The sequence below is a fragment of the Oncorhynchus gorbuscha genome, linkage group LG11 (assembly GCF_021184085.1).
Source record: "Oncorhynchus gorbuscha isolate QuinsamMale2020 ecotype Even-year linkage group LG11, OgorEven_v1.0, whole genome shotgun sequence".
Lineage (NCBI taxonomy): Eukaryota > Metazoa > Chordata > Actinopteri > Salmoniformes > Salmonidae > Oncorhynchus > Oncorhynchus gorbuscha.
Genome location: NC_060183.1, coordinates 26,170,442 through 26,198,282, shown reverse-complemented (window position 1 = coordinate 26,198,282; position 27,841 = coordinate 26,170,442). Strand labels below are relative to the sequence as shown.

Below are 27,841 nucleotides of genomic sequence, written 5' to 3'. Positions count from 1 at the left end.
TCAGCCCCCCCCCTTATGCTTTTCCATTTTCTATTGTAGCTAGTTTTCGAGCTGTTACTGTCAGTGTCAATGTGTGTGTGAGTGTGAGCGAGACAAAGGGGGCTTTAGTTTAGTTTATTCATTCGGGCGGTTCGTAAGGCTAGCATAGCTAACAAATTGTCAGCCAGTCAGTGTGACGTAATTTATTTGAAAAGTAATTACTTTATTACATTGCTTAACATTTTCTGAACATTAGTCATATTTAGTTAAAGTAATGAATTTGCATCCTTTCTCATCGGACTTCGGCTGCACATTTTCCGCCATTTTCCGCCATTTTCTTCAAATCTGAAAATGTTGTGAAGCCAAGCCCATTTACTGAAGAATTGCATTATGGGCCCTAAAAGCTTGTATATTATCCTCTTAAGGCTACCCCTGATTACTGCCCCTTCTGGAGGAATTGGGTACCCATATAAAACATGATACATTTTTGTCAAAAGTTGCTAATATATGCATATTAAAAAAATTATCGAATAGAAAACACTCTAAAGCTTCTAAAACCGTTTAAATTTTGTCTCTATGTAAAGCAGAAGTGTCAGGGCATGCATTCTCCCAAAGTCTCTCTTGTAATGGAAAAAGTTGGCACCACTTTGACGTCATCGTATACGCACTTACCAAGCAGTTACAACCCTGGGAAGAGTCTGTATGTGTTCAGCGCGATGCCTGCTTCCAATGAGGCGTGTAACTGTGAGAATCGCGCACTCACAAGACTTTGAGCGTGCCAAAAAGTCTCGGTCACGCCAAAAAAAAGTGCACCTCTATGCGCGCTCTTCACTTTTTCTCTCTTTCCCTCAGGATCGATTAAAAGACGTGTGTGTGTCTGTTCGCCCTCACGATTGCTGTAGACCTTTATAACATGTTAAAGCTTAATTATGAACATAGTTTGACAAGTTTACTCGACATATAATATATAATTTTGACGTTTTGGTGCGCATCCACTTGAATTTTGCCTACATTTTGACCGAAATGAGGCTATTTTGAGAACCGAAAGACGCAGACTTGAAAACTGAACGCTAATTTGGTGAGTATAATCCCTTCCAGGTCTTCTGATGGAAGAACAGCAAAGGTAAGGGAATATTTCTGTGTTAATTTTGGGTTCCTGTCGACTCCAAGATAGAGGAGTCATTATGCTAATGTAGGAGCGCCGACTCCCTATTATAACCTAGTGAACGCAAAATGTAACGTTAAAAATAAATGTAACAGCGTTTGCATTTAGAAGAAGTGTATCTTGCTATACATATGTAAAACATGCATATTTAGTCAAAGTTTATGATGTGTATTCCTTGTTAGCTGACGTTATCTGCCAGAGCTATTTAATTTCTCCTGACATTGCAGTAGCATTTTTTGAATGATGCGTAATTGTAAACAGAGATTTATGGATATATATAGCATATTATTGGGAAAAAAATGAATGTACTGTGTAACATGTTATATTCCTGTCATCTGATGATTTCAAAAGGTTAGTGAAATTATTTTTCTTTTAATCCTGCGTTTGTTGATTGCATATTTTTTCCTACTTGGCTATGCTAAATGAGGTATGTCTGCAGTGGTGGTTGGACATAAATATGTGCTATGTTTTCGCCGTAAAACATTTTAGAAATCTGACTTGCTGGGTAGATAAACAACTTGTTTATCTTTCATTTGAGCTATTTTTCTTGTTAATGTGTGGAGGTTAAATATTTTTAGGAATATTTTTTCGCATTGTGCGTTATGCTAATGAGCTTGAGCCCTAGTCACAAACCCGCATACGGTTTTAGTGGACTAAAAGGATATACTTCATATTTTGGCAAATGTACTACGACATCCGGGAACTTTTGGCATACTAACTATATATCCATTCTATGACCAATAAGCAGTGGTGTAAAGTACTTAAGTAAAAATACTTTCAAGTACTACTTAAGTCATTTTATGGGTTATCTGTACTTTACTTTACTATTTATATTATTGACAACTTTTGCTTTTACTTCACTACATTCCGAAATAAAATATGTTACTTTTTACTCCATACATTTTCCCTGACAACCCAAAGTACTCGTTACATTTTGAATTCTTAGCAGAACAGGAAAATTGTGAAATTCACGCACTTATTAAGAGAACATGTGGTCATCCCTACTGCCTATGGTCTGGCGGACTCACTAAGCACAAATGCATCTTTTATAAATAATATCTGAGTGTTGGAGTGTGCCCCTGGCTATCCGTACATTTTAAAAACAGGAACTTGGTGCCATCGGCTTTGCTTAATATAAGGAATTTGAAATGATTTATTCTTTTATTTTTACTTTTGATACATTTTAGCAATTGAATGTACTTTTGATACCTAAGTATATTTAAAACCAAATACTTTTAGACTTTTACTCAAGTAGTATTTTACTGGATGACTTTCACTTTTACTTGAGTAACTTTTTATTAAGGTATCTTTACTTTTACTCAAGTATGACAATTGGGTACTTTTCCCACCACTGCCAATAAGCATACTACATACTTAATTAATGTCACAAATAGTATGGTTAGTGCGGTAAGTATGAGTATTCGAACACAGCTATGGTTTTAAACGTTTTGAAATCTCGCAGTTTCAACTTTGCTGTAGCTTTCTTTTATGCCTGCTACTTTACTGCAGACATGATAATCTGAGACATCCGATTGGCCAGCCGTAGGCCTATAGCGCACTTGATTTGCTCTCCCGGCCTGCTGGGAAGGCAGAGTTTGTACCTTCAGATAAATAAAATGGTTGAAAATGGCAACATTTTGCCTACCCGGGGAGCAGAGCAGCTGAATCGGGTGCACCTACCGGCAACAGCCCGAGACAAATAGAAAAATATAGGAACACAAGGGTTTATCGTTGAATGTTTAACAGAAATGTTTGCCGATTGACTAGGAATGTCTTGTAGATCGACCAGTCGATCATGATTGACCGGTTGGTGACCACTGCTCAAGAAAGTTGAGTGAAGTTCAGTCTCTGCTTCTTTCAGTGGGCCCTTCTGTATGGCAGTCCCAGTGGAGCTGGAGGCAGTCTCTGAGCTACTGCATGCCCACGGAGGCGCGCAGCTTAGAGGGAATATTGGTCTCCGGTAGATGTTGACTGATTAATCGGAATGACCGATTACTTAGGGCCAATTTAAAGTTTTCATAAAAAATATAAAAAAATCTGCATTTTTGTGCGGCCACCGATTGTGGCCGATTACATTGCACTCCATGAGGAGACTGCGTGGCAGGCTGACTACCTGTTACGCGAGTGCAGCAAGACGCCAAGGTAGGTTGGCTAGCTAGCCTTAAACTTATCTTATAAAAACAATCAATCTTAACATAATCACTAGTTAACTACACATGGTTGATGATATTACTAGTTTATCTAGCTTCTCCTGCGTTGCACATAATCAATGCGGTGCCTGTTAATTACTCATCGAATCACAGCCTACTTCACCAAACGGGTGATGATTTAATGTGTGTACCTAACCATAAACATCAATGCTTTTCTTTAGAATCAATAAACAAGTATATATTTTTATACCTGCATATTTAGTTAATGTTGCCTGCTAACATGAATTTATTTTAACTAGGGAAATTGATTCACTTTTCTTGCGTTCCGTGCAAGCAGTCAGGGTATATGCAGCAGGTTGGGCCGCCTGGCTTGTTGCGAACTGTGTGAAGACCATTTATTCCTAACAAAGATCTTAATTCATTTGCCAGAATTGTATATAATGTAACAGCAATATTTAGACTTAGGGAAGCCACCCATTAGATAAAATATGGAACCATTACATATTTCACTGAAAGAATAAACGTTTTGTTTTCGAAATTATCGTTTCCGGATTTAACCATATTAATGACCTAAGGCTCGTATTTCTGTGTGTTATTATGTTATAATTAAGTCTATGATTTGATATTTGAGCAGTCTGACTGAGCGATGGTAGGCAGCAGCAGGCTCGTAAGCATTCATTCAAACAGCACTTTCGTGCATTTGCCAGCAGCTCTTCGCTGTGCTTCAAGCATTGAGCTGTTCATGACTTCAAGCCTATCATCTCCCGAGATTAGGCTGGTGTAACCGATGTGAAATGGCTAGCTAGATAGCGGGGTGCGCGCTAATAGCGTTTCAATCGGTGATGTCACTCGCTCTGGGACCTTGAAGTAGTTGTTCCCCTTGCTCTGCAAGGGCCGTGGCTTTTGTGGACAGATGGGTAACAATGCTTCGAGGGTGGCTGTTGTCGATGTGTTCCTGGTTCGAGCCCAGGTAGGGGCGAGGAGAGGGATGGAAGCTACACTGTTACACTGTTTTTGTTTCACTGTCTACTCTCCTCTACCTTCTGTTTTCAGTTCCTCTTCTGTTTGTACCACCATCCTCCATTTTCTCATCCTCCCTGCGGTCGTCTTGCCTGACTGCTCACCCTGAATTTATTTCCGCTGCTCTGATTCAGAGGGGTTGGGTTAAATGTAGGTTGAATGCATTCAGTTGTGCAACTGACTAGATATCCCCTTTCCCTTTCTCTCTATCAATCGCCACATACATCCAGTGTGAAACTGCCATCCTAGATGTCGATTGTGTGACTTCAAAATGAGGGGCATTGTAGAAAACATTGGAATTAGCGATTGAATGGTCTCTAATAAATCGAACCAATCAGAGTATCAAAGCTCTGGCCCAACCCATTGGTTTCTTGAACCAATCAGAACCGTATTAATGTGTTTGCGTTCTCCAAATCGTCGGGGAGGAAGGCGAATCCAGAATCATTGTGGAGAAGAACTTCAGTTGGCCGGAGCAATGTGGATGGGTAGCCAGGCAAGTGGTCATACCCTCTGTCTGTCTGTCTATCCCTCCACCTGTCCCGTTGTCTCTTGTTTCAGATGGGAGCGTTGATCCCTGTGACTCATTATCCTGCCTATCAGACCTCAGTTTGCACCCAAAATCCTCCAATAATCAAGCCAGTCCCCTCTGTCACACACACAAGCAGGCACACACTCTCACTCACTCACTCACTCACTCACTCACTCACTCACTCACTCACTCACTCACTCACTCACTCACTCACTCACTCACTCACTCACTCACCACCACCACCACTCACTCACTCACTCACACTCACTCACTCACTCACTCACTCACTCACACACACACACACACACACACACACACACACACACACACACACACACACACACACACACACACACACACACACACACACACACACACACACACACACACACACACACACACACACACACACACACACACACACACACACACACACTCTCCCCTGGACCCCATATTCACTATATAAGCCCCAGTCAGTTCTGTGCTCTCCCGCTCTTCTCTCATCGCCAGTAAGCACCATTGTCTTTTCCATCTTTATTCTTGGGGCTGGTAAGACTTCTCACCATTTTCATTGTTCTCACCATGCTGTGTTTGAATGTTGCTTGTTGTCAGGCCATAGCAACTGTAGCTACAGCGACTCTGTCGCTAGAAGTACCTGAGAGTAAGTTATTCCCAAAAGAACAGTATACGTCTGAGAAATGTGTCTGGTGTCGTGATTTAATATGTGGTGTTGATGCCGGCAATTGTTTTTTTGTGGTTGAGCGCAATGTCTTTCCTGAAGTTACTTGGCATGGAAGTAGTTGGATGAGCTAAACAAAATATTGTAGGCCTATTTATGGAATGTTCCTTCAACCTCTAGCATCTGCCGGACTGGAAGCACTGTATGTGTTTTCTATGTTTACCAGTTTGTTACATGTATGTGCACCTAAAACAAAGGCCGGGATTTATTCATGGGCGTGTTGCAACGATGTTTGAGCCCGACATCGGGAGCGTTTGCCTTTAATGTAATCTCATCGAACGTTGGGGAAATTGCCTTTCAAAGGCACATTGCCAGTAATGCAACAAGCCTTTGCATGAAACCTGGCACAGGTGTTTTACTGTAATGACATTCAAACCACTTTTGCTCTAAATTAGGGATGGGCAATTCCAGTCCTCGGGGGCCAGATTAGTCTCACACTTTTGCCCCAGCCCCAGCTAACACACCTGACTCCAATAATCAACTAATCATGATCTTCAGATTAGAATGCAATTAGTTTAATCAGCTGTGCTTGTTAGGGATGGGGAAAAAGTGTGACACCAGTCCGACCTCCGAGGACTGCAGTTGGCCATCCCTGCTCTAAGTGATTATTCACCTGGCTCTGTCTGTCTGAATGTCTTTCCATCTATCTGTCAGTTTGTCTGTCTGTCAGTCTGTGTGTCTTTAACCGACTTAACACACTGAAATAACGAAGCAATGTGATGTGATCCTTCCCCAATCCTCTGTCTGTCGTTCGTTCCAGCACCATGTTTGTTCAGTCACACATACTGATCCATTGAGGTCAGGGCTAAATGCCAACTATAGAGGGATAGAAATGACTCAACTGGCTTGATTCCTTGATCTTCCAAGTTAATGCTTTCAAAGGAAGTTGGTCTAGGCAGCTCTCCAGTTGTTGACTGTGGGTAATCTGGGGATGGTGTCAAAAAATGCTCTCATTGTTCTGCTGTCTGGTCTGCATTGGTCTGGATGTTTATGAATCATTAAATCTGTATAGGCTAGGCCTATATGAATATTAATCTCATTTTGAATCTGACTACATACAGGATCTCCTACAGTATATAAAGTAGACTTTACATTCAAACCTATTGAAATAACAAATAACTGGGATATGAATTGGCTTCCAAATTGTGTTTAAAAGGGAGGAAATGCATGTGATATACTGTCAGGTCCTAAATTATTGGCACCCTTGATAAAAATTTGCGAAAAAGACTGTATACAACTTAATAATACAAATGAGCTATATTGTATGCTTCAAAAAAATACAAAATTATATCATTTTATACTAATACAATTTCTCAGAAAAATAGATTTTGTTTAACAAGTATTCATGTTTTGTTTCTCAAAAAATATATTGGCACCCCTGTTTTCAATAACTTTCAATACCTTAACTTGCGAGGATAACAGCACTGAGCATTTTCTCAATTGTTTTATGAGATGGCCAAAGAGCTCTATTTTCATGTCATACGTCCAGAGCACTGGTTCCAATCTAAGTGCCAATGTCGTTTAGAAAACTTCAGGCGTTTACATTTATTGGATGACGTGAAAATGCAGCTCTTTGGCCACGCACACCAGCGGTGGGTTTGGTGTCAACATGAGAATGCAGCTCTTTGGCCACGCACACCAGCGGTGGGTTTGGTGTCAACATGAGAATGCAGCTCTTTGGCCACGCACACCAGCGGTGGGTTTGGTGTCAACATGAGAATGCAGCTCTTTTTGGTGTCAACATGAGAATGCAGCTCTTTGGCCACACCAGCGGTGGGTTTGGTGTCAACATGAGAATGCAGCTCTTTGGCCACGCACACCAGCGGTGGGTTTGGTGTCAACATGAGAATGCAGCTCTTTGGCCACGCACACCAGCGGTGGGTTTGGTGTCAACATGAGAATGCAGCTCTTTGGCCACGCACACCAGCGGTGGGTTTGGTGTCAACATGAGAATGCAGCTCTTTGGCCACGCACACCAGCGGTGGGTTTGGTGTCAACATGAGAATGCAGCTCTTTGGCCACGCACACCAGCGGTGGGTTTGGTGTCAACATGAGAATGCAGCTCTTTGGCCACGCACACCAGCGGTGGGTTTGGTGTCAACATGAGAATGCAGCTCTTTGGCCACGCACACCAGCGGTGGGTTTGGTGTCAACATGAGAATGCAGCTCTTTGGCCACGCACACCAGCGGTGGGTTTGGTGTCAACATGAGAATGCAGCTCTTTGGCTTTGGTGTCAACATGAGAATGCAGCTCTTTGGCCACACCCAGCGGTGGGTTTGGTGTCAACATGAGAATGCAGCTCTTTGGCCACGCACACCAGCGGTGGGTTTGGTGTCAACATGAGAATGCAGCTCTTTGGCCACGCACACCAGCGGTGGGTTTGGTGTCAACATGAGAATGCAGCTCTTTGGCCACGCACACCAGCGGTGGGTTTGGTGTCAACATGAGAATGCAGCTCTTTGGCCACGCACACCAGCGGTGGGTTTGGTGTCAACATGAGAATGCAGCTCTTTGGCCACGCACACCAGCGGTGGGTTTGGTGTCAACATGAGAATGCAGCTCTTTGGCCACGCACACCAGCGGTGGGTTTGGTGTCAACATGAGAATGCAGCTCTTTGGCCACGCACACCAGCGGTGGGTTTGGTGTCAACATGAGAATGCAGCTCTTTGGCCACGCACACCAGCGGTGGGTTTGGTGTCAACATGAGAATGCAGCTCTTTGGCCACGCACACCAGCGGTGGGTTTGGTGTCAACATGAGAATGCAGCTCTTTGGCCACGCACACCAGCGGTGGGTTTGGTGTCAACATGAGAATGCAGCTCTTTGGCCACGCACACCAGCGGTGGGTTTGGTGTCAACATGAGAATGCAGCTCTTTGGCCACGCACACCAGCGGTGGGTTTGGTGTCAACATGAGAATGCAGCTCTTTGGCCACGCACACCAGCGGTGGGTTTGGTGTCAACATGAGAATGCAGCTCTTTGGCCACGCACACCAGCGGTGGGTTTGGTGTCAACATGAGAATGCAGCTCTTTGGCCACGCACACCAGCGGTGGGTTTGGTGTCAACATGAGAATGCAGCTCTTTGGCCACGCACACCAGCGGTGGGTTTGGTGTCAACATGAGAATGCAGCTCTTTGGCCACGCACACCAGCGGTGGGTTTGGTGTCAACATGAGAATGCAGCTCTTTGGCCACGCACACCAGCGGTGGGTTTGGTGTCAACATGAGAATGCAGCTCTTTGGCCACGCACACCAGCGGTGGGTTTGGTGTCAACATGAGAATGCAGCTCTTTGGCCACGCACACCAGCGGTGGGTTTGGTGTCAACATGAGAATGCAGCTCTTTGGCCACGCACACCAGCGGTGGGTTTGGTGTCAACATGAGAATGCAGCTCTTTGGCCACGCACACCAGCGGTGGGTTTGGTGTCAACATGAGAATGCAGCTCTTTGGCCACGCACACCAGCGGTGGGTTTGGTGTCAACATGAGAATGCAGCTCTTTGGCCACGCACACCAGCGGTGGGTTTGGTGTCAACATGAGAATGCAGCTCTTTGGCCACGCACACCAGCGGTGGGTTTGGTGTCAACATGAGAATGCAGCTCTTTGGCCACGCACACCAGCGGTGGGTTTGGTGTCAACATGAGAATGCAGCTCTTTGGCCACGCACACCAGCGGTGGGTTTGGTGTCAACATGAGAATGCAGCTCTTTGGCCACGCACACCAGCGGTGGGTTTGGTGTCAACATGAGAATGCAGCTCTTTGGCCACGCACACCAGCGGTGGGTTTGGTGTCAACATGAGAATGCAGAAAAGAAACCCATACATACTCTAAAATATGGTTGGTGGGTCATTGATGGTCCTGGGGCCCTCTTTATGTTTAACCGCATCATGAGCTTTACACACTACAAGGACACCATTTTAGCCCCAAAAAATTGGCTGAAACTTGTGGATCTTCCAGCAAGACAATAACCTCAAGCACACATAAAAATCCACAAATACAGTGCCTTGCAAAAGTATTCATCTCTCATGGCGTTTTTCCTATTTTGTTGCATTACAACCTGTAATTTAAACCTGTAATTTAAATTGATTTTTATTTGGATTTCATGTAATGGACATACACAAAATAGTCCAAATTGGTGAAGTGAAATGAAAAAACGAACTTGTTTCAAAGAATTATAAAAACTAAAAACCGAAAAGTGGTGTGTGTGTGTGTGTGTGTGTGTGTGTGTGTGTGTGTGTGTGTGTGTGTGTGTGTGTGTGTGTGTGTGTGTGTGTGTGTGTGTGTGTGTGTGTGTGTGTGTGTGTGTGTGTGTGTGTGTGTGTGTGTGTGTGTGTGTGTATTCACCCCCTTTTCTCGGACTCCCCTAAATATGATCTGGTGCAACCAATTACCTTCAGAAGTCACATAATTAGTTAAATAAAGTCCACCTGTGTGCAATCTAAGTGTCACATGATCTGTCACATGATCTCAGTATATATATACAGCTGTTCTGAAAGGCCCCAGAGTCTGCAACACCACTAAGCAAGGGGCACCACCAAGCATGCGGCAGCATGAAGACCAAGGAGCTCTCCAAACAGGTCAGGGATAAAGTTGTGGTGAAGTACAGATCAGGGTTGGGTTATAAAAAAATATCCGAAACTTTGAACATCCCATAGAGCACAATTAATGCATTATTAAAAAATGTAAAGAATATGGCACCACAACAAACCTGACAACAGAGGGCTGCCCACCAAAACTCACGGACCAAGCAAGGAGGACATTAATCAGAGAGTAGACAAAAAGACCAAAGATAACCCTGAAGGAGCTGCAAACCTCCACAGCGGAGATTGGAGTATCTGTCCAATGGACCACTTTAAGCCATACACTCCACAGAGCTGGGCTTTATGGAAGTGGCCAGAAGGTGCCATTGCTTAAAGAATAAAACGAGGAAACACATTTGGTGTTCACCAAAAGGCATGCAGGAGACTTCCCAAACACTTGGAATAAGGTACTCTGGTCAGATGAGACTAAAATTGAGCTGTTTGACCATCAAGGAAAACGCTATATCTGGTGCAAACACAACACCTCTCATCACCCCGAGAATACCATCCCCACAGTGAAGCATGGTGGTGGCAGCATCATGATGTGGGGAAGTTTTTCATCAGCAGAGACTGGGAAACTGGTCAGAATTGAAGGAATGATGGATGACACTAAATACAGGGAAATTCTTTAGGGAAACCTGTTTTAGTCTTCCAGAGAATAGTTAGGCACGCTCAAGTTTTCAGTTTTTTTGTCTTACATAAAACATATTTTGCATCTTCAAAGTGGTAGGCATGTTGTGTAAAATGTTTTTTTAAATGCCAAGGGGGAGGAATACTTTCGAAAGCCACAGTAAATGGTTAATTGACCACAAAATTAACATTTTGCAATAGCCATCTCAGTCTCCGGACTTGAAATCCTGTGTTTTGAATTGAAGAGGGCAGTCTATAGGTGCAGATGAATGATCTCAAGGATCTGGAAAGATTCTGAATGGAGGATAAGATCCCTCCCAATGTGTCAAGTGTTGTTGTGGTTGCAGGTTCACTTGGCACGTCTAAAGGCTTTTCTTTTGGGGTGTTGCTATAGTCCACCAAAGGCTAACAGTCAGTATCTAAATAATGTGTGAAATGCTTGATAGTGTACAGTATGTGATGTAAACAGAGAGGTCTACTTTCTTGGGGAGCTGAATATTGACTGGTTTTCATCAAGCTGTCTGCTCAAGAGGAAGCTTCTCACTGTAACCAGTACCTGTAATCTTGTTCAGAGTATTAATCAACCTACCAGGGTGTTTACAAACACTATAGGAAAAATGTCATCAACATGTATCGGTCACATTTTTACTAATACTGAAGAACTTTGTTCTAAAGCTGTATCCGTACCCATTGGAGGCAGTGATCACAATGTGGTGGCTATATACAGGAATGCCAAAGTTCCAAACGCTGGGCCTAAAATAGTATATAAGAGATCATACAAAATATTTTGATGTGACTCTTATGTGAATGGTGTTAAAAATATTTGTTGGTCCGATGTGATTAATAAGGAGCAGCCAGACACTGCACTAAATAATCTGACTGTTAGAATTGTTAAGGCTCCATGGATTGATGAGGAATTGAAAAACTGTATGATTGAAAGAGATGGCTAATAAGTCTGGTTGCATATCTGACTGGCTGACCTACTGCAAATTGAGAAAACGAAGAAGAAACTGTATTATGATGCCAAGATCAATGATATAACGAATGATGTAAAAAAAACTTGAGTACTTTAAATTAAATTATGCGTAGAAAGACAAATTCAACTCCATCTTTCAACGAATCAGATGGCTTATTCATCACAAAACCATTTGATGTTGCCAATTATTTGAATGATTACTTCATTGGCAAAGTGGGCAAACTTAGGCAGGAAATGCCAACAACGAACAGTGAGCCATCATATTCATGCATAAAAAAAACAAATAATGAAAGAAAAGCATTGCAAGTTTGAACTGTGGGAGGGAGAGGTGTCAAAAGTATTGTTATCGATCAAATTATTGTTAATGACAAACCTCGCATTGACAACTTAGATGGAAAGCTACTGAGGATGGTAGCTGACTATAGCCACTGCTCTCTGTCATATCTTTAATCTGAGCCTAGAGGAAAGTCTTTGTCCTCAGGCCTGGAGGGAAGCCAAAGTAATTCCACTACCCAAGAGTGGTAAAGCGGCCTTTACTGGTTCTAACAGCAGACCTATAAGCTTGCTGCCAGCTCTTAGCAAACTGTTGGAAAAAATTGTGTTCGACCAAATGCAATGCTATTTCTCTGTAAACAAATGAACAACAGACTTTCAGCACAATTATAGAGAAGGGCACTCAACATGTACTGCACTCACACAAATGACTGATGATTGGTTCAAAGAAATGAACAATAAGAAGATTGTGGGAGATGTACTGTTAGATTTCAGTGCAGCCTTTGATATTATTGATCATAACCTGTTGTTGAAAGAATGTATGTGTTATGGCTTTTCAACCTCAGCTCTGAGGTTGTCCATCTATCTATCTATCTATCTATCTATCTATCTATCTATCTATCTATCTATCTATCTATCTATCTATCTATCTATCTATCTATCTATCTATAGCTCAGTATTTGTAGAATTCATTTTATACAGTCTTTTTTGCTCATCTTTATCGAGGGTGTAAATCATTTTGGACCTGACTGTATCATAGCAATACAGGTCTTGTTTACATTGTGACTTTATGTGTTTAAGCTCCACAATCCAGCCCGGTGCAAGGCGATAAATTTATCATAATTGACTTGGCTAGTGTAAATCGTGGCATGGGGCCCATCCAAATCTCTCCATCTTGCCGTCACTCTTGTAAATTAAATCAACTGAGTGGAAATTCAGCGGCTGATGCCCCTCTTATCCCGGGCAACTTGATACCGCCACAACCTCACCCTCTCTGTCCCCTTCTATTCCATTATTTACAGTGGTCTTTCCCTCATCTCGACCTTCGCAAATAAAAAACATCTTCCCACGTTTACCTGGCTACTCATTTCACCCACTGCAAAAACAGTTAATTCAGTCACTTTACAGTGAGGTCGTGATCCTTTGCTTAGTTAAATGTTTTAGTCTCTCCTAATGGTCATCTGAGGCTTGTACGTTTTGTTTAATGTGTTTGTGGCCTCTCTCTCTCTCTCTCTCTCTCTCTCTCTCTCTCTCTCTCTCTCTCTCTCTCTCTCTCTCTCTCTCTCTCTCTCTCTCTCTCTCTCTCTCTCTCTCCCTAGAGTAACTATGTCTGATGTAGAGGAAGAGAATGAGTGAGTAATCGTCAACTATTCTAATTCAAAGAACTGTTAGTGATATTCTATAACTACATTTTAATACTCTGTTGTGCATATGTATTTAAAACTGATAACGCATCTTTTCTCTTCTTTTTTAAGGGATCAGCGGGAGGGTAAGGGCATTTTCTGTCACTTGTCTTGTTTTCGTTGTCTCAATGTCACCCATTCCTCTCTTATCTGTTATTTTCTTCTCACCTACTTGCTCCACAGAGGACGAGGAGGAAGGAGGTGAGTCACGACTTTATGTCAACATGATCCTTGATATTACACATCCTCCCAATATTATTACTCCATTTAGACCCCCCTGAAACATGACTGTGAATGCCCTCAACCAATATCTCTAGAAGGGACATATGATTGTGACTCTGCTTCTTGATGCTGGCCCTGCCCATGGGAGGGGTGAACATAATAATCCTCCTTGAATATGTTAAAACAAAGGGCCTGCTCATACACTTTACCACCATGTTGAATCCACTATCTGGAAACTCAGAGACATAGTATTTTGCTCTGTCTGTCAACCTCATTTTCAGGGACAGCGAATAATAGCACCCATCGATCGTGGAGGGTTAGTGAGTAATGAACTCAATGGTAGAGTTTCATGAACATTCCCCCACATAAGTTATTTTTGTGTCCCCTGGATCCGTTCATGGCTGCCCCCTGTTTCTCCCTCTCCCCCGCCTCTCTCTGGGCCTGGTGTTGATCCTGGTGAACAGAGCCAGAGCATTTAGAGTACAGAGAGTGTCAGGTATTGTACACCAGTAGTGGTGCAGTGGGTAAAATCCTCGGGGAAGCCAGGGGGGGGGGGGGGGGGGTCAATATTACAACCTGCTGTATGTGTTGTGATCATTGTGTTGTTTGCTCTTTAACCTGTTAGTTCATATGCCTTTCCACCATGATATATTGGCTTAAGTCTGAGAAAATAAGAAGACACACCTTTTGTTTCATCACACAACCTGAGAGCAAAATCTGTCCGGTGAAGTCCACAAAGCATATTGCATGTAACAAACAGTTACATGACCTACAACATTGTCAAGAAAGTTCATGTTTATGACATTTTCGGACTATTAAAAGAATATGGATTTAGAAACATGGAGAGTTACCGCAAGTACAGTCTGTGTCACAACCGGCCGTGATTGGGCGTCCCATAGGGCAGCGTCGCCTGGGTTTGCCCGGTGTAGGCCGTCAGTGTAAATAAGAATTTGTTCTTAACTGACTTGCCTAGTTAAAGGTTAAATTAAAAACTATATTTTAAAAATGGCAAAGAAAACAGGCGCTGCCTCCACTATTCCAGCGCCCTTTCAACTTCAACATTTCCACATCATCTAATCACGTATGCTGCTTAGTCTAATACAATGACAACTAAAAGATACCAAAAACGATTTACTACAATCAATGTAAGCTAAATATGATGTGGCTGTCCATGTTATTGATTTATGTGTGTGTGTGTGTGTGTGTCTGTGGTGTGTGTGTGTGATTGGAAGTAGAAAATCATGCTGACTCACCCTACTTGGAGAGAAACGCCAATGCCCATCCACCTCTTTCATGTTCTCTAAACAGGCTATGACTCTTTCATACAGTACATGCTTTTAGTTTTTGTTGTGCTAGGCTATCTGGCTAAAATGCTTGCTCGCTAGCCTAACTTCATTTCATGAGCAACGATGCGCCAGGCCAGCTAGTTATCATTAGTCTACCATCTAGATACATGTTGAACTGCCATCCTCTAAGGCCAGGGGCACAATGTATGAATTTATGGTTGGATCAGAATCGCCATTATAATCATTGGCCAGTATGGAGAATAAAGTAAAACCACAAGCTCAAATCCTTATCTCCATCCATGGCTAATTTTAAGAAAGGGACGATTTGAGCTCGCTAGCCACCGGAGGACATAGACACAACAAGACAACAATTCTAGTTTTTTTCTGTCAATGATGTTTGGCTTCAAACTGGTTTCCCTTGACTCCTTTTTTTTGGTGCGCCAGGACCATTCACACTCAGTTTAACTCATTGGCTGATTGGCTATTATTTTATACTTTTTTGCTCGCTGGCTTCCCTTGCATTCAATGCTACGGGCAGCAACAATGTCATACTATTTTTGACCAGAGAGCATCAGATAGATGGGCTACACATACTGAAACAGAGGGCCGCTCTTATGTTCACTCGTATGCTTTCACCGGTGCGAAACAGCCTCTTGTAAATTGAAGAACATTTATGAAACACATTGAGACGAAAGATAAGTTATTGTGTATGTTTTTTTTATCTTGGTCAATTTTGGGGGGAAGCTATGCTTCCCTTGGCACCCATGACTACACGCCACAGTTGTGCACAAACATACCTGCCTGACTTCAAGTATCTTCTAACGCTGTCGGACTTTCCCTTTCTCCCCTCCTACCTATTTTGTAATAGTTTGTTCACCATTGTAAACATGTTCATTGTTGGTGTGTAATATCTGTTTCTCATTTATTTCTCATTTGAAAAAAATAATTTGAAGGATGATATCCCCAGTCCCACTCAACCCAATTACCTACAAGGAAGTTGAAATCGACCATCGCAAACTATTAGTTGTGTTTTGGTTCGATATTGATTTTCTCTGTCATTTCTTCCACTCCATGTACTAAGAAGAAGAGGAGCATCCTAAATACAAGTATGCTTGTCTTCACAAATCAACAGTTGCTGCGAAATTTGTGAATTAAGTCGTGTTTCTTTTTCTTTTGAGGATTTGCTCTGTCATGACACAGAACACTTGGGGCCGGTTTCCCAGACAGATTAGGCCTAATGCTGGACAACAAAAATATTCTCAATGGAGAATCTTCATTGATAGCAACTTTTAGTACAGGACTAGGCCTCATTTGTATCTGGTAAAACCGTTTATTGAAGTTTGATTTCATATTGTACCTGAATACAAAAGCATATAATTAAATAGAACAATTTGAATTGAATGTATCTTTACAGTACAAAGTACAACATGCACAGTTTATCAAAGGCAAATACGTTAGTAGCAATTTAAGTATATTTAGTAGTTTGGCATTTAGGTGGCCAGTGTGTTTAATCCTGATATAACTCATTTACTTCATCTTGTTTTACAGGCCCATGGTCTCCCAGCTCACTGCCCCCAAAAATCCTGAGGGGGATAGGGTGGACTTTGACGTGAGCCTACATGTGGGGTTTATCTCTGTGTTTTTGTTTTACTTTTCGGATCACACTTACGGACAGTTTCCCAGACCCAGATTAATCATAGTCCTGATCTAAAAAGCATTCTCCATAGTCTCCAATGAAAATGCTTATTAGTCCGGGAGTTAACTTAACCCGGGTTGTGGAAAATGGTGCCTTATATGTGTATATATAGACCATTTAATTGATTTACTACTTGTATTCATTAACTCTGGTTTGTGACAGGACATCCACAGGAAAAGAATGGAGAAGGATCTTCTGGAGCTGCAGACCCTGATCGACGTCCATTTTGACCAGAGGAAGAAAGAAGAGGAAGAGCTCATTGGACTCAAGGACAGGATTGTAGGTCAATCATCCCATCGCTCTCTCTCACTCGCTCTCTCTCCTCTATCCTGTATGTTTTGTTTAATGTTTCATTTAATGTGCTTGTTGCAAGCATCTCTCTCTCTCTCTCTCTCTCTCTAGTGTATACAGTATATACATTGATTCTCCATGGACAAGTCTATGTCCGAGAATAATGTATGTGTATGTGTTTAGGGAAAGGCTGATATGTGATTAGTGTAGTGGTATGTATAAATTAAGGAATTAATGGCTATTACGAGGCGAGTCTGCACTCGGTTTCTGTTCCAGGACAACCGCAGATCAGAGAGAGCGGAGCAGCAGCGTGTGCGAGCAGAAAAGGAACGGGACAGGCAGACGAGAATTGCGGTAGGCCTAAGCCGCAATACAGAGCAACAGCTTAAGCTAGCACTATCGAGGCACCTGTTGTAAATGTGCATTGGCAGTCAAAAACAATTAGTCACAGAAATCAATTGAATACGTGTCGATATGATAAAACTATTGTAAAAAGATTCGACATTTGTTACTCAGGAAGAGCGGCAGAGGAAAGAGGACGAGGAAGCCAAGAAAAGGGCGGATGACGAAGCCAAGAAGAAGAAAGTGCTCTCTAACATGGGGGCTCACTTTGGGGGTTTCTTGGCAAAGGTCAGAATGCTAATGATATTGCAGAGACAAAATGGAATAGCTGTTAAGCATAATCTTTACCAATGCTTACACTTTGTTGGTTGTAAGCGTTTACAGTATACTGAAGGTGCTTTAGTTTGTGTGTGTGTGTGTGTATGTGTAAGAGGTAAAATGTGTGTGAAATATGTGTTAACTGAATTAACCCTCGTAGTACTGGTTTATTCACTGATCAAGTTGTGGGTGATGATGTCTCCTGCCCCCCCCCCCCCCCCCTCAGGTAGAGCAGAGGAGAGGGAAGAGACAAACAGGGAGGGAGATCAAGAAGAAAACACTGGCGGAGAGGCGCAAACCCCTCGCCATTGACAACCTGAGAGAGGACGGCCTGAGGTCAGTGATGTCCTTTTCAGACTACTGAGCCGAGCTGGACTGCGCTGGCCTGGTTACGCATCTGCCATAGGTCCTGGACCGTGCTGTTTAAGATTAAAATACAATTTGAAAAGAAAAGAACTGAGTTAGCCCAGTACAGTTTGGGTTAGGATGATAGTATGAAAAGGGAATTCATGCCCTCTTCGAGATTAGAATGTATTACTTGTTGTTGAAGCAGTGAAAGGGGATACTTACAACCGGAGCCAGAGCCTTCTGTCATGCCTGCTCCTGCTCCCCCTCCCTGGCACTCAAAGGTGCCAGGCACCCCAGCATTACGCACTCCTGCCACCATCATTACGCACACCTGCCTTCCCCCGTCACGCGCATCAGCAATTATTGGACTCACCTGGACTCAATCACCGTGTCATTACCTCCCCTATATCTGTCTGTTCCTAAACTCTGTTCCCTGCTTCCGGATTAATGTTCGTATGTCGTTACGGTACCCGGTGCTGACGCTGGTCAATGTCTGTGCTATATTAAATGTTGACTCCCTGTAGCTGCATCTCATCTCCAAGCGTTGGAATATAGTAGGCTTCAATGAACTTCACTTGCATTATCAAAGTCCTTGTTCTCCTGAGTGAGCAGCGATTGAGAGTACAAGTCCCCTTCTCTGACTCCCAATGCTCTGTGTCTTCTCAGGGAGAGAGCTAAAGAGATGTGGGAGTGGATTTACCAGCTTGAGTCAGACAAATTTGACCTGACTGAAAAGACGAGACGACAGAAATACGAGGTGAGGAGACTGCGATTGTACACCACAGTTATTTACGTTAACGTTTCAGTGTAGTTTTCCCCCCTGGAATGTCTTCTTTAGTCTGGTTAGCCCTTAAAATATTTGGTATGTGTGTTGAAATGCCTTTTATATATTTTTTTGCAGATAAACGTTCTTCTGAATAGAATTTCTCATGCCCAGAAATTGTAAGTGTATTTCTCCAATTCTGTCTGCCTTAGCACTGAATGATTATAGCACTGAATGATTATATACATACATTAAAATCAGCTGCCAATAAGAAAACAAAATATTTTAGTGTTCTTCGCAGGTTATATGACAATTTGCATGCTGTGCCAACTCCTCAAACTTTGAATGTGTCCTCTAATACCTGAAAGCAGAATAGGGTTAGGACAGGAAATGTAGGTTATGTAAGGATATATAATGCAGTACCAGTAAAGTTTGGGCACATCTACTCATTCAAGGGTTTCTTTATTTTGACCATTTTCTACATTGTCGAATAATAGTGAAGACATCAAAACAATGAAATAACACATATCGTGTTAAACAAGTCTATGTTTTTTGAGATTATTCAAAGTAGCCACCCTTTGCCTTGATGACAGCTTTGCACACTCTTGGCATTCTCTCAACCAGCTCCATGAGGTAGTCATCTGGAATGCAATTCAATTAACAGGTGTGCCTTGTGAAGTTTCTTTCCTTAATGCTTTTGAGTCAATCAGTTGTGTTTTGACAAGGTAGGGGTGGTGTATAGAAGTTGGCCCTATTTGGTAAAAGACCAAGTCCATATTATGGCAAGAACAGCTCAAATAAGCAAAGCGAAACGACAGTCCATCATTACTTTAAGACATGAAGGTCAGTCAATGCGGAACATTTCAAGAACTTGGAAGGTTTCTTCAAGTGCAGTCGCAAAAACCATCAAGAGCTATGATGAAACTAGCTCTCATGTGGATCGCCACAGGAAAGGAAGACCCAGAGTTACCTCTGCTGCAAAGGATAAGTTCATTAGTCACCAGCCTCAGAAATTGCATCTCAAGTAAATGCTACAGAATTCATGTAACAGACACATCTCAACATCAACTGTTCAGAAGAAACTGCGTGCATTAGGCCTTCATGGTGGAATTGCTGCAAAGAAACCACTACTAAAGGACACCGATAAGAGACATGCCTGGGCCAACAAACACGAGCAATGGACATTATACCGGTGGAAATCTGTCCTTTTGGTCTGAGTCCAAATGTGAGATTTTTGGTTCCAACCGCCGTGTCTTTGTAAGATGCAGAGTAGGTGAACGGATGATCTCTTCGGGTGTGGTTCCCACCTTGAAGCATCGAGGTGTGATGGTGCTTTGCTGGTGACACTGTCAGTGATTTTATTAAGAATTCAAGGCACACTTGACCAGCGTGGTGACCACAGCATTCTGCAGCAATACACCATCCCATCTGGTTGGCGGTTGGCGCATAGTAGAACTATCATTTGTTTTTTAACAGGACAATGACCCAACACACCTCCAGGCTGTGTAAGGGCTATTTGAAGAAGGAGTGATAGTGCTGCATCCGATGACCTGGCCTCCACAATCACCCGACCTCAACCCAATTGAGATGGTTTGGGGATAAGTTGGACCGCAGAGTGAAGGAAAAGCAGCCAGCAAGTGCTCAGCATAGGTGGGAACTCCTTCAAGGCTGTTGGAAAAACATTCCAGGTGAAACTGCTTAAGATAATGTCAAGAGGGTGCAAAGCTGTCATCAAGGAAAAGGGTGGCTGCTTTTGAAGAATCTAAAATATATTTTGAATTGTTTATTAACACTTGTTTTTGGTTACTACATGATTCCATATGTTATTATATAGTTTTGATGTCTTCACTATTCTATAATGTAGAAAATAGTGCAAATAAAGAAACGCTTGAATGAGTAGGTGTGTCCAAACTTTTGACTGGTAGTGTATGTGTACTACCGTTCAAAAGTTTGGGGTCACAAAGAAATGTCCTTATTTTGAAAGAAAAGTATTCTTTTGTCCATTTAAAATAACATCAAATTGATCCGAAATAGTGTAGACATTGCTAATTTTGTAAATGACTATTGTAGCTGGAAACGGCAGATTTCTTTAATGGAAAATCTACATAGGTGTACAGAGGCCCCATTATCAGCCCCCATCAATCCTGTGTTCCAATGGCACATTGTGTTAGCTAATCCAAGTTGATCATTTTAAAAGGCTAATTGATCATTAGAAAACCCTCTGCTTTTTTCACAACCAAGCTCCCTCTATCTCTGCAGTAAAAAGGTCCATGGTAAGGGAAAGGTTGGAGGTCGCTGGAAGTGAGCACACAGTGGAAGCAGTGAAGAAAGAAGACCATATATTCTGTTTCAGGAACGCTTTACAAAAACAATGTCTCAACACTTTTCCATTGAACCCATTGAGGTGACACGACTTACTGTGTGACATTAACTGAAACAGATTCTATGTATTACTGTACTCATTAAAACAAGTCTATATTTAACAAAACAAGTTACCTTTACTTCTTTAAGTCTAGAGGGAATTGGGTAGGCTACAAATGGGTACAACTCACCTACAGGTCCATGGAATCATTCGTGAAGCAGACAAGCTCTCATTTAATAGGCAATTAACAGAATTAAGATCAAAACAGACGGAACAACAGGCATAAAATGTGTATGAACTCTCACAAAATGCTACCTTTTGTTTTATAATAATAATATATGCCATTTAGCAGACGCTTTTCAATCAGCTATGAACAGAATTGTCTCGTCTGTACATATTTTCCGTATAAAGCTCTGCCCTTCTTGCAGTACTGAAGACCGACCTAAAGTGTCAGAGGAGTAAAGCGTAGAGTGTCTGATGGAATAGAACACATTCACTCCTCCTGTAGCGCGAACATGGCATAAACATCCCTCTTCTCCTCCTGTGAGGGCTCAAACCCCGCCTCTTTGGCGACGTCCCCGACTTTCTCAGCAAACCCCACCTCCTGCTCCTTGGTAAGATCCAAGAGGTACCTGAGACATATGGAGAGGACACAGTCACTGAACAGCCTCAAACACAGGAATAATTGATAGGAAAAATCGTGACCTGTCAATAGCAGCAAATTCACCCGTTGACAGTTTAAGTGTATATTCTTATGTTAATTGCAATTAAAAGTATGATATGCAATTAAACAATTATTGTGTGGGTGAATGAATACAAACTGATTTGCAAACAGTCAAATATAATGAGCATTGCACAATGAGTGAAATACAATAAGTCAATCTGTGTTGTCTAGATGTCCAGTCTGTTGCCATGGCAACAGTCAAAAGTATGACAGAAACTCACTTGGCCAGCTCCACCACGAGGGCGGCTTTGGGTGCAGCAATCTGTCTCAGTGTCGGGCTCAAATGGTGCACCATACTTCACAGTGAAGAAGAGGAATGAGGAAGAGAGAGAGAGGGATACAGGCTATAAAACTCACTGGCAGCAGAACCGTGGAACCACAGTAACCCTCACTGCTCGAGTGGGGATCCCAAGAAGGGATTGAGTTTCACATAACACACTGTTCCTCATTCCAGGTCATGGAGTTCACAACAGTAATAGGTTTTTATAAATACGCTTGTGTGATAATCAATGTTTTGAAATGAATAGGGAACGTTGCTGGAGTACCTGGCAGCACAGTAGATGCTGTTGAAAAAGTGGGAGTATTTCTGTTTCTCTGGCAGTTTGGAGAGAGAGTCCAGGGGCAGAAAAGTCACTGTCACCCCATTCAGGTGCATGAGTTCTGAAATTGTTTTATTGTAGAAGATAAAAATAAATATACATAATACAATTCATTTTATCGGATAAAATACATAGTGTAATAGTGGGTTGTACAGTATTTAACTGTGTCAGGTATTTGGTATAATACTTCGCAGTCAACACCAACTTTATAGGCTACATACTATAGCTTAGTGCAGCAGGACATAGTATACAACAGTGTTATTCAAGGCAATGTTCAGCATTGGGAGTTTTACCGTTGATTTGTGATTTGTGATGAGCCTCTGGTTGTGACACTGGCTCCAGTGCTACAAGCGCTTTCCCCTCCTCACTGCATGCCTGAGTAGGGGGAGTGCCCCCTCTACAGGACAAAGACTTGAACAGCGCCTGCACGTTCACATACGAGATATCCTGGGCTGTCTGTCAGCGATGGAGAGAAGGTTGCATGAGAGGGAGGGGGAAATAAATGGATACATTTTAAATCAGATCTCTAGCTAGGTTTCCATTCATTTGTCGAAAGATTCTCAAGCCAAATATTCGAATATTCGATAGATATGCACATTTGAAAGTTTTCCATCAAACTGTCTTTTTGCGAATACAAAACGGTGTGTAATGTTGTCGTGCACATTTAACAAAAATTTGCCACACAACTTTTAATTTACCCATCCCATCCCATGTTTAACTCTATCAATGGTTTAACCACAGAAAGTATTGCGATAAAACAGCAAATTAGCCCACTCTGGTCTGGAGTCATTGGTCACTATCTTCCTCCTCCTGTGCACTGAAACCACTGAAGTCATCTCCTTCGGTGTCAGAGTTGAATAGCCTCAGAATTGCTTCATCCGATGTTGGATCGTTTTCATTGGCGCTCTCGTCACTTTCATCCGGAGGCAAATACCCCGAAGAGCTCATACTGCCCCTTCAACACGCAGCAGTCCAACCTTTCGAAACCCGTTGATGATAGTGGATTTTTTGACAATGCTCCACGCTGTCAGGACCCAATAGCAGACTTGACCATAAGTTGCTCATCGCATGCGGCCCGGCCCGTTTTAGTGAAGGATTTCTCCCCACTTGTCATCCAAGCCTCCCACTGAACACGGAGCGCCACCTTAAATGCACGATTTACACTGATGTCGAGTGGCTGCAAATACTTTGGGCCATCTGCTTTTCTTCCCTCTGAAAGGTTTGTTGTCTTTTTGCACTGAGTCAGTTCCTCACGCTGCTGTTTACAAAGTCTTATAATCGACTCATTAAGGCCAAGCTCCCATGCAGCAGCTCTATTTAATTTTCCAACAGCCAGATCGATTGCCTTCAACTTGAAAGCTGCATCATATGCATTTCTCCGTGTCTTTGCCATGATGAGGGTGACAAAATGACTACCGTAATCAGAATGATGGGAAGTTTGAGCGCGCCCGATTTACATCACATTATGTGACGGTGCTCAGTTTTTTGGCGGCATGAATCTTGTGAAAGCGGGAAAAATCCATAAATTAGCCGCGTCATTGTATAAACCGCGAGGTTCAAAGTGTGGGAATAAAGTAGCGGCTTATAGTCCGGAAATTACGGTACATACAGCACCTGTCAAAAGTTTGGACACACCTACTCATTCAAGGCTTTTTCTTTATTTTTACCATTTTCTACATACATTCCTCATGAAGCTGGTCGAGAGAATGCCAACAGTGTGCAAAGCTGTCATCAAGGAAAAGGGTGGCTACTTTGGAGAACCTCAAATATAAAATATATTTTGATTTGTTTAACACTTTTTTATTACATAATTCCACATGTGTTATTTCATAGTTTTGATGTCTTCACTATTATTCTACAATGTAGACAATAGTAAAAAATAAAGAAAAAGCCTGGAATGAGTAGATGTGTCCACACTTTCGACTGGTACTGTACATACATACAGGATAAAGACATAAAGCTTAATAATTTATGAGATATAATATTTGGATATACCTCAGGCATGATCTCCTCAATATATTCCCTTTAACAACAAACACAATATTATTACAAGTTAATATAAAGAATTGCAATGTTTAGACAATGTTATTGCATGTTATTACCTTGACGTGTTGCCCATTCTGTTTCTGCAGCAGTTTCTCGTCATCTGTCTCGATGCCAAAGGAGAGGTAAGGACTGGACACAATGTCTCCCCAGTATCCCCTCAGTGCCATTTTGTCACCCCTCTACACACAGGCACACACACACACACACACACACACACACACACACACACACACACACACACACACACACACACACACACACACACACACACACACACACACACACACACACACACACACACACACACACACACACACACACACACACACACACACACACACACACACACAAGGAAGGAAGGAAGGAAGGAAGGAAGGAAGGAAGAAGAGGGTAATGATACACCACCATTCTTTACCCCAACATTGACAAATTGTCAAAATGATAGTTTTACCAAAGAAACAGTAACTTACATGACTGAATACTCTCGTAGAGAGTAAGCTCTCGTTGGCCATTTGATAGATGCCCTCCCTCATTTCAAAGGCCACGCCCCGCTCCCGCCACAGTTTGTAGTGCTGTTTGTTGATGACGCCACACTGATGTGAGGAGAGAGCGGGAAAGGGAAAGAACATGAGGACTTCAATAGTCTGATTCACCGACAATCAGTGTGGTGTCAAAAGCATCCCCTTCATTGTGCTGCACTATGCCACATACCTAGCCTTGTCCCAAAATGTGCCAACTTCACTATCTTTGTCAGGCCATGTATGGGACCTGCAGGCTAACACATACATACCCCTTTCTGGTGTAGCTTCATGGTGAGGTCCCAGTCGAAGCAGCCCGCCCTGGAGTCATAGCGGGTGCCCAGGTGCTGCCGGACCCGGCCGTCCCAGGCCTTGGCTATTGATACATGGGCAGAACGTGAAGATGGGGGAGGGTGGATCCATTGTTTGAATATCCTGTCCAAATCGTCGCGCTCCTTGAACTGTTAAAGTTTAAAGGTAAAAGTGAAATGGGATTTATGGATGATGGATAATTGAAGCATTGGAAACGGTGGAAGAACACTGGTTTACAAGCTCAGCGGTCATTTATCAACATAAGATTCCTCATATTCACTCTGTCCCCAAATGTATTGTGATGGTAGATTTTTCCAAGAATTGAAATATAAACTCTGACAGACAGGTAGGCAGAAAGAAGGACAGTTTCTCACTCTGAGATGAGTGGTGTCCAGGCAGGGATTTGTGGGTGTTTCTAGTGTCTCAGTGACTGAGAGAGACAGTTCTGTCGCCACGTGTCTCAGTGTCTCCTCTGTCTGACTGCGGACCTCACTGTTACCAAACAACTCCAGGAAAACCTCAGTCTTTTCTGGGAATACAGACACAGTATAATAAGCACACAAAGTACAATAGGATTTAAAGCCTACTTAACATACTACAAGGTCCGAATGTATTGCACATGCATCAGAAAATAATGTCGTTTTTGCATCCCATTAGTGGATATAAGGCTACTTAGATTTTTCCATTGCAGTTTCTATCGATAGTCTATGGATTATCGCTATAAGGACTAACCGTGAAGTCCCATGCTCTCCTGGGGTGTCAGAGCCAGAAAGAGGAGCAGCAGTTGTCGAGCCACTACGTCCATGCTATTCTCTATCACCCATATCTGCCAGGAAACCAAGACAGGTGATAGTTTATTTGGCATTTTTTGCCGGAGTACGAAAAAGATAACCATAGACTTAATATTGGCGCTGCAAATTCAGTCCAACCACTGAAGACATGAAAGACTGAAATCCCTTGGTTTGGGCACTCAAGAGGCACATGCCATTATGTCACGTTCGTTATAAGGATAGGACCAAGGCGCAGCGTGGTATGTGTACATTCTTATTTATTTAAAAAATTAACACTGAACAAACTAACAAATTAACAAAACGAAACGTGTAGCTATACAAACGAGTGCTGACAGGCAACTACACATAGACATACAAATACCCTAGATGACCCACCATAGTCACTATCATGCTCCAACCAACACAGAGAAAAAACTGCTTACTAAAACAGCTTACATTAACATAGCGCAGCGACGTTATGATGTTATTGTGTTACTAACAGGGACAGTCAGACATTAAGGTTACACATGGTGTAACTCACATGAAGGGTATCTGTGTCCCTCAGGCCAGCAATGGTCTTGAGTATGTGTCTTGGGTCGCCACTGCCCACCAGTAAAACATTTACCTCACCCTCCTGCCTCTCTGAGCCTGAGCAAGAGAGAGATGAGAGAGATGAGATAGATAGATAGATAGATAGATAGATAGATAGATAGATAGATAGATAGATAGATAGATAGATAGAGACTTCACCATTAATATGACAAGGGGATTGATTTACATTGGGATTAAAATGCAGCAATCTGCAATATTGTGGCTTATTATTGTTGCAAACAGCTGGCAAGACACCATGACATCCCTTACCCAAGCTCACTCACAGTCACTACCAATTCGACATCTGTCCACATTGGTTCAACGTAATTTCATTGAAATGACCCAGAAACAATATTGATTCAACCAGCGTGTGCCCAATTGTTTTGGGTAAGGGATTCATTTTGCACTGATTAAAACAAAAATACAACATGACATCTCACTTTGCCAAATAAGAAGATACGCTTTTGAAGATGTAGCACTAACGATAATACTTCATGTTGTCTGATAATGCCGTTGACATGACATCTCCTGCAAGTATTTTTCTATATGTATTAGCTACATTGTGGTATTTATTTTTATTTTTAAGAACGTAGGTAAGAACAAGGTCAAGGCAAGTCATCCTCACCTCTGCGCAGGAGGTCAAGCGCAGGACTGAATCCCCACCAGGTCACACAGCCCGCGCCCTCCATAGTGCGTCCTGTGCTCATTCTGAAGACGACATGTTGTAACGTTAAATGTTTTATTTCCACTGGGTAAATTGTAATGTATAATTTCCTTGTCGCGCATCAATATATAAACATGAAAACGCTTCCTCTGGTAGCTTGCAGTAATTTAGTTGATCAAGTTCAACGAAGCTTCTTCCAAATAAGTATTAGCATGCTGTTAACAAGACAATTATAGCAATTAGTTAGTTAGATAGCTAACTTAGCTAGCTAACGTTACAGTAACTTTCTCAAGATGTCAGAATGACTTGACTGGCAATGTTGTTACCATGCATACAAACTATTGAGCGAAGATAAATAATTTACATCATGATGAATGGTCGAAAGGAAACACAAGTCAAATACAATTATTTTGAATTCGGTGCTTCTTAAATTAGCTAGTGTCGGACATTTCGATAAACTCACCTCTCTTGTCAGGCCACTTTCAAGCCAATCCTTTCTGTCTAGTTGATGTGTTGCTAAGCAACCCTTTTCAAATAAGGAAGA

General features: G+C 42.3%; 2 protein-coding genes across 8 annotated transcripts; one reads left to right on the top strand and one right to left on the bottom strand.

Moving 5' to 3' along the window:
* Positions 1–5,252: 5,252 nt before the first annotated feature.
* LOC124048402 (troponin T, slow skeletal muscle-like) lies at positions 5,253–21,110 on the top strand. 6 transcript variants are annotated; one of them, XM_046369162.1, is made up of 13 exons: positions 5,253–5,392; positions 13,362–13,394; positions 13,518–13,531; positions 13,629–13,646; positions 16,038–16,059; positions 16,502–16,574; positions 16,812–16,928; positions 17,217–17,294; positions 17,457–17,570; positions 17,827–17,936; positions 18,615–18,705; positions 18,850–18,890; positions 20,971–21,110. In XM_046369162.1, the coding sequence occupies exons 2-13, from the start codon at positions 13,369–13,371 to the stop codon at positions 21,014–21,016; spliced, it is 750 nt and encodes a 249-aa protein (XP_046225118.1). In that variant the 5' UTR covers positions 5,253–5,392; positions 13,362–13,368; the 3' UTR covers positions 21,017–21,110. The 6 variants fall into 6 exon arrangements, with proteins under 6 accessions (XP_046225118.1, XP_046225117.1, XP_046225120.1 ...); XM_046369161.1 differs by having other exon boundaries at positions 16,035–16,059; XM_046369164.1 differs by having other exon boundaries at positions 5,257–5,392; positions 16,502–16,562.
* Positions 21,034–27,812, bottom strand: LOC124048401 (dynein axonemal assembly factor 3-like). Of its 2 annotated transcripts, none has more exons than XM_046369160.1 (12): positions 27,761–27,812; positions 27,259–27,341; positions 26,584–26,690; positions 26,005–26,098; positions 25,647–25,801; positions 25,233–25,421; positions 24,913–25,035; positions 24,499–24,621; positions 22,690–22,852; positions 22,343–22,457; positions 22,019–22,093; positions 21,034–21,705 (listed from the first exon to the last, which is right to left on the bottom strand). In XM_046369160.1, exons 2-12 carry the CDS (start codon positions 27,338–27,340, stop codon positions 21,567–21,569), a joined length of 1,365 nt encoding a protein of 454 aa, XP_046225116.1. In that variant the 5' UTR covers position 27,341; positions 27,761–27,812; the 3' UTR covers positions 21,034–21,566. The 2 variants fall into 2 exon arrangements, with proteins under 2 accessions (XP_046225116.1, XP_046225114.1); XM_046369158.1 differs by lacking the exon at positions 27,761–27,812 and adding an exon at positions 27,662–27,698.
* Between the last annotated feature and the right edge of the window lie 29 nt (positions 27,813–27,841).

Excerpts from the sequence above, each read along its gene's own strand:
- LOC124048401 (XM_046369158.1), bottom strand. Across the intron at positions 26,099-26,583 it reads GGGACACAGATACCCTTCAT|ATATGGGTGATAGAGAATAG; the intron begins GTGAGTTACACC and ends GTTTCCTGGCAG. Across the intron at positions 24,622-24,912 it reads CTACGAGAGTATTCAGTCAT|AGGGGTGACAAAATGGCACT; the intron begins GTAAGTTACTGT and ends GCCTGTGTGTAG.
- LOC124048402 (XM_046369161.1), top strand. The coding sequence starts at position 13,369 with ATGTCTGATGTAGAGGAAGAGAATGA. Across the intron at positions 16,929-17,216 it reads TTGGACTCAAGGACAGGATT|GACAACCGCAGATCAGAGAG; the intron begins GTAGGTCAATCA and ends TTTCTGTTCCAG. Across the intron at positions 17,295-17,456 it reads ACAGGCAGACGAGAATTGCG|GAAGAGCGGCAGAGGAAAGA; the intron begins GTAGGCCTAAGC and ends TTTGTTACTCAG.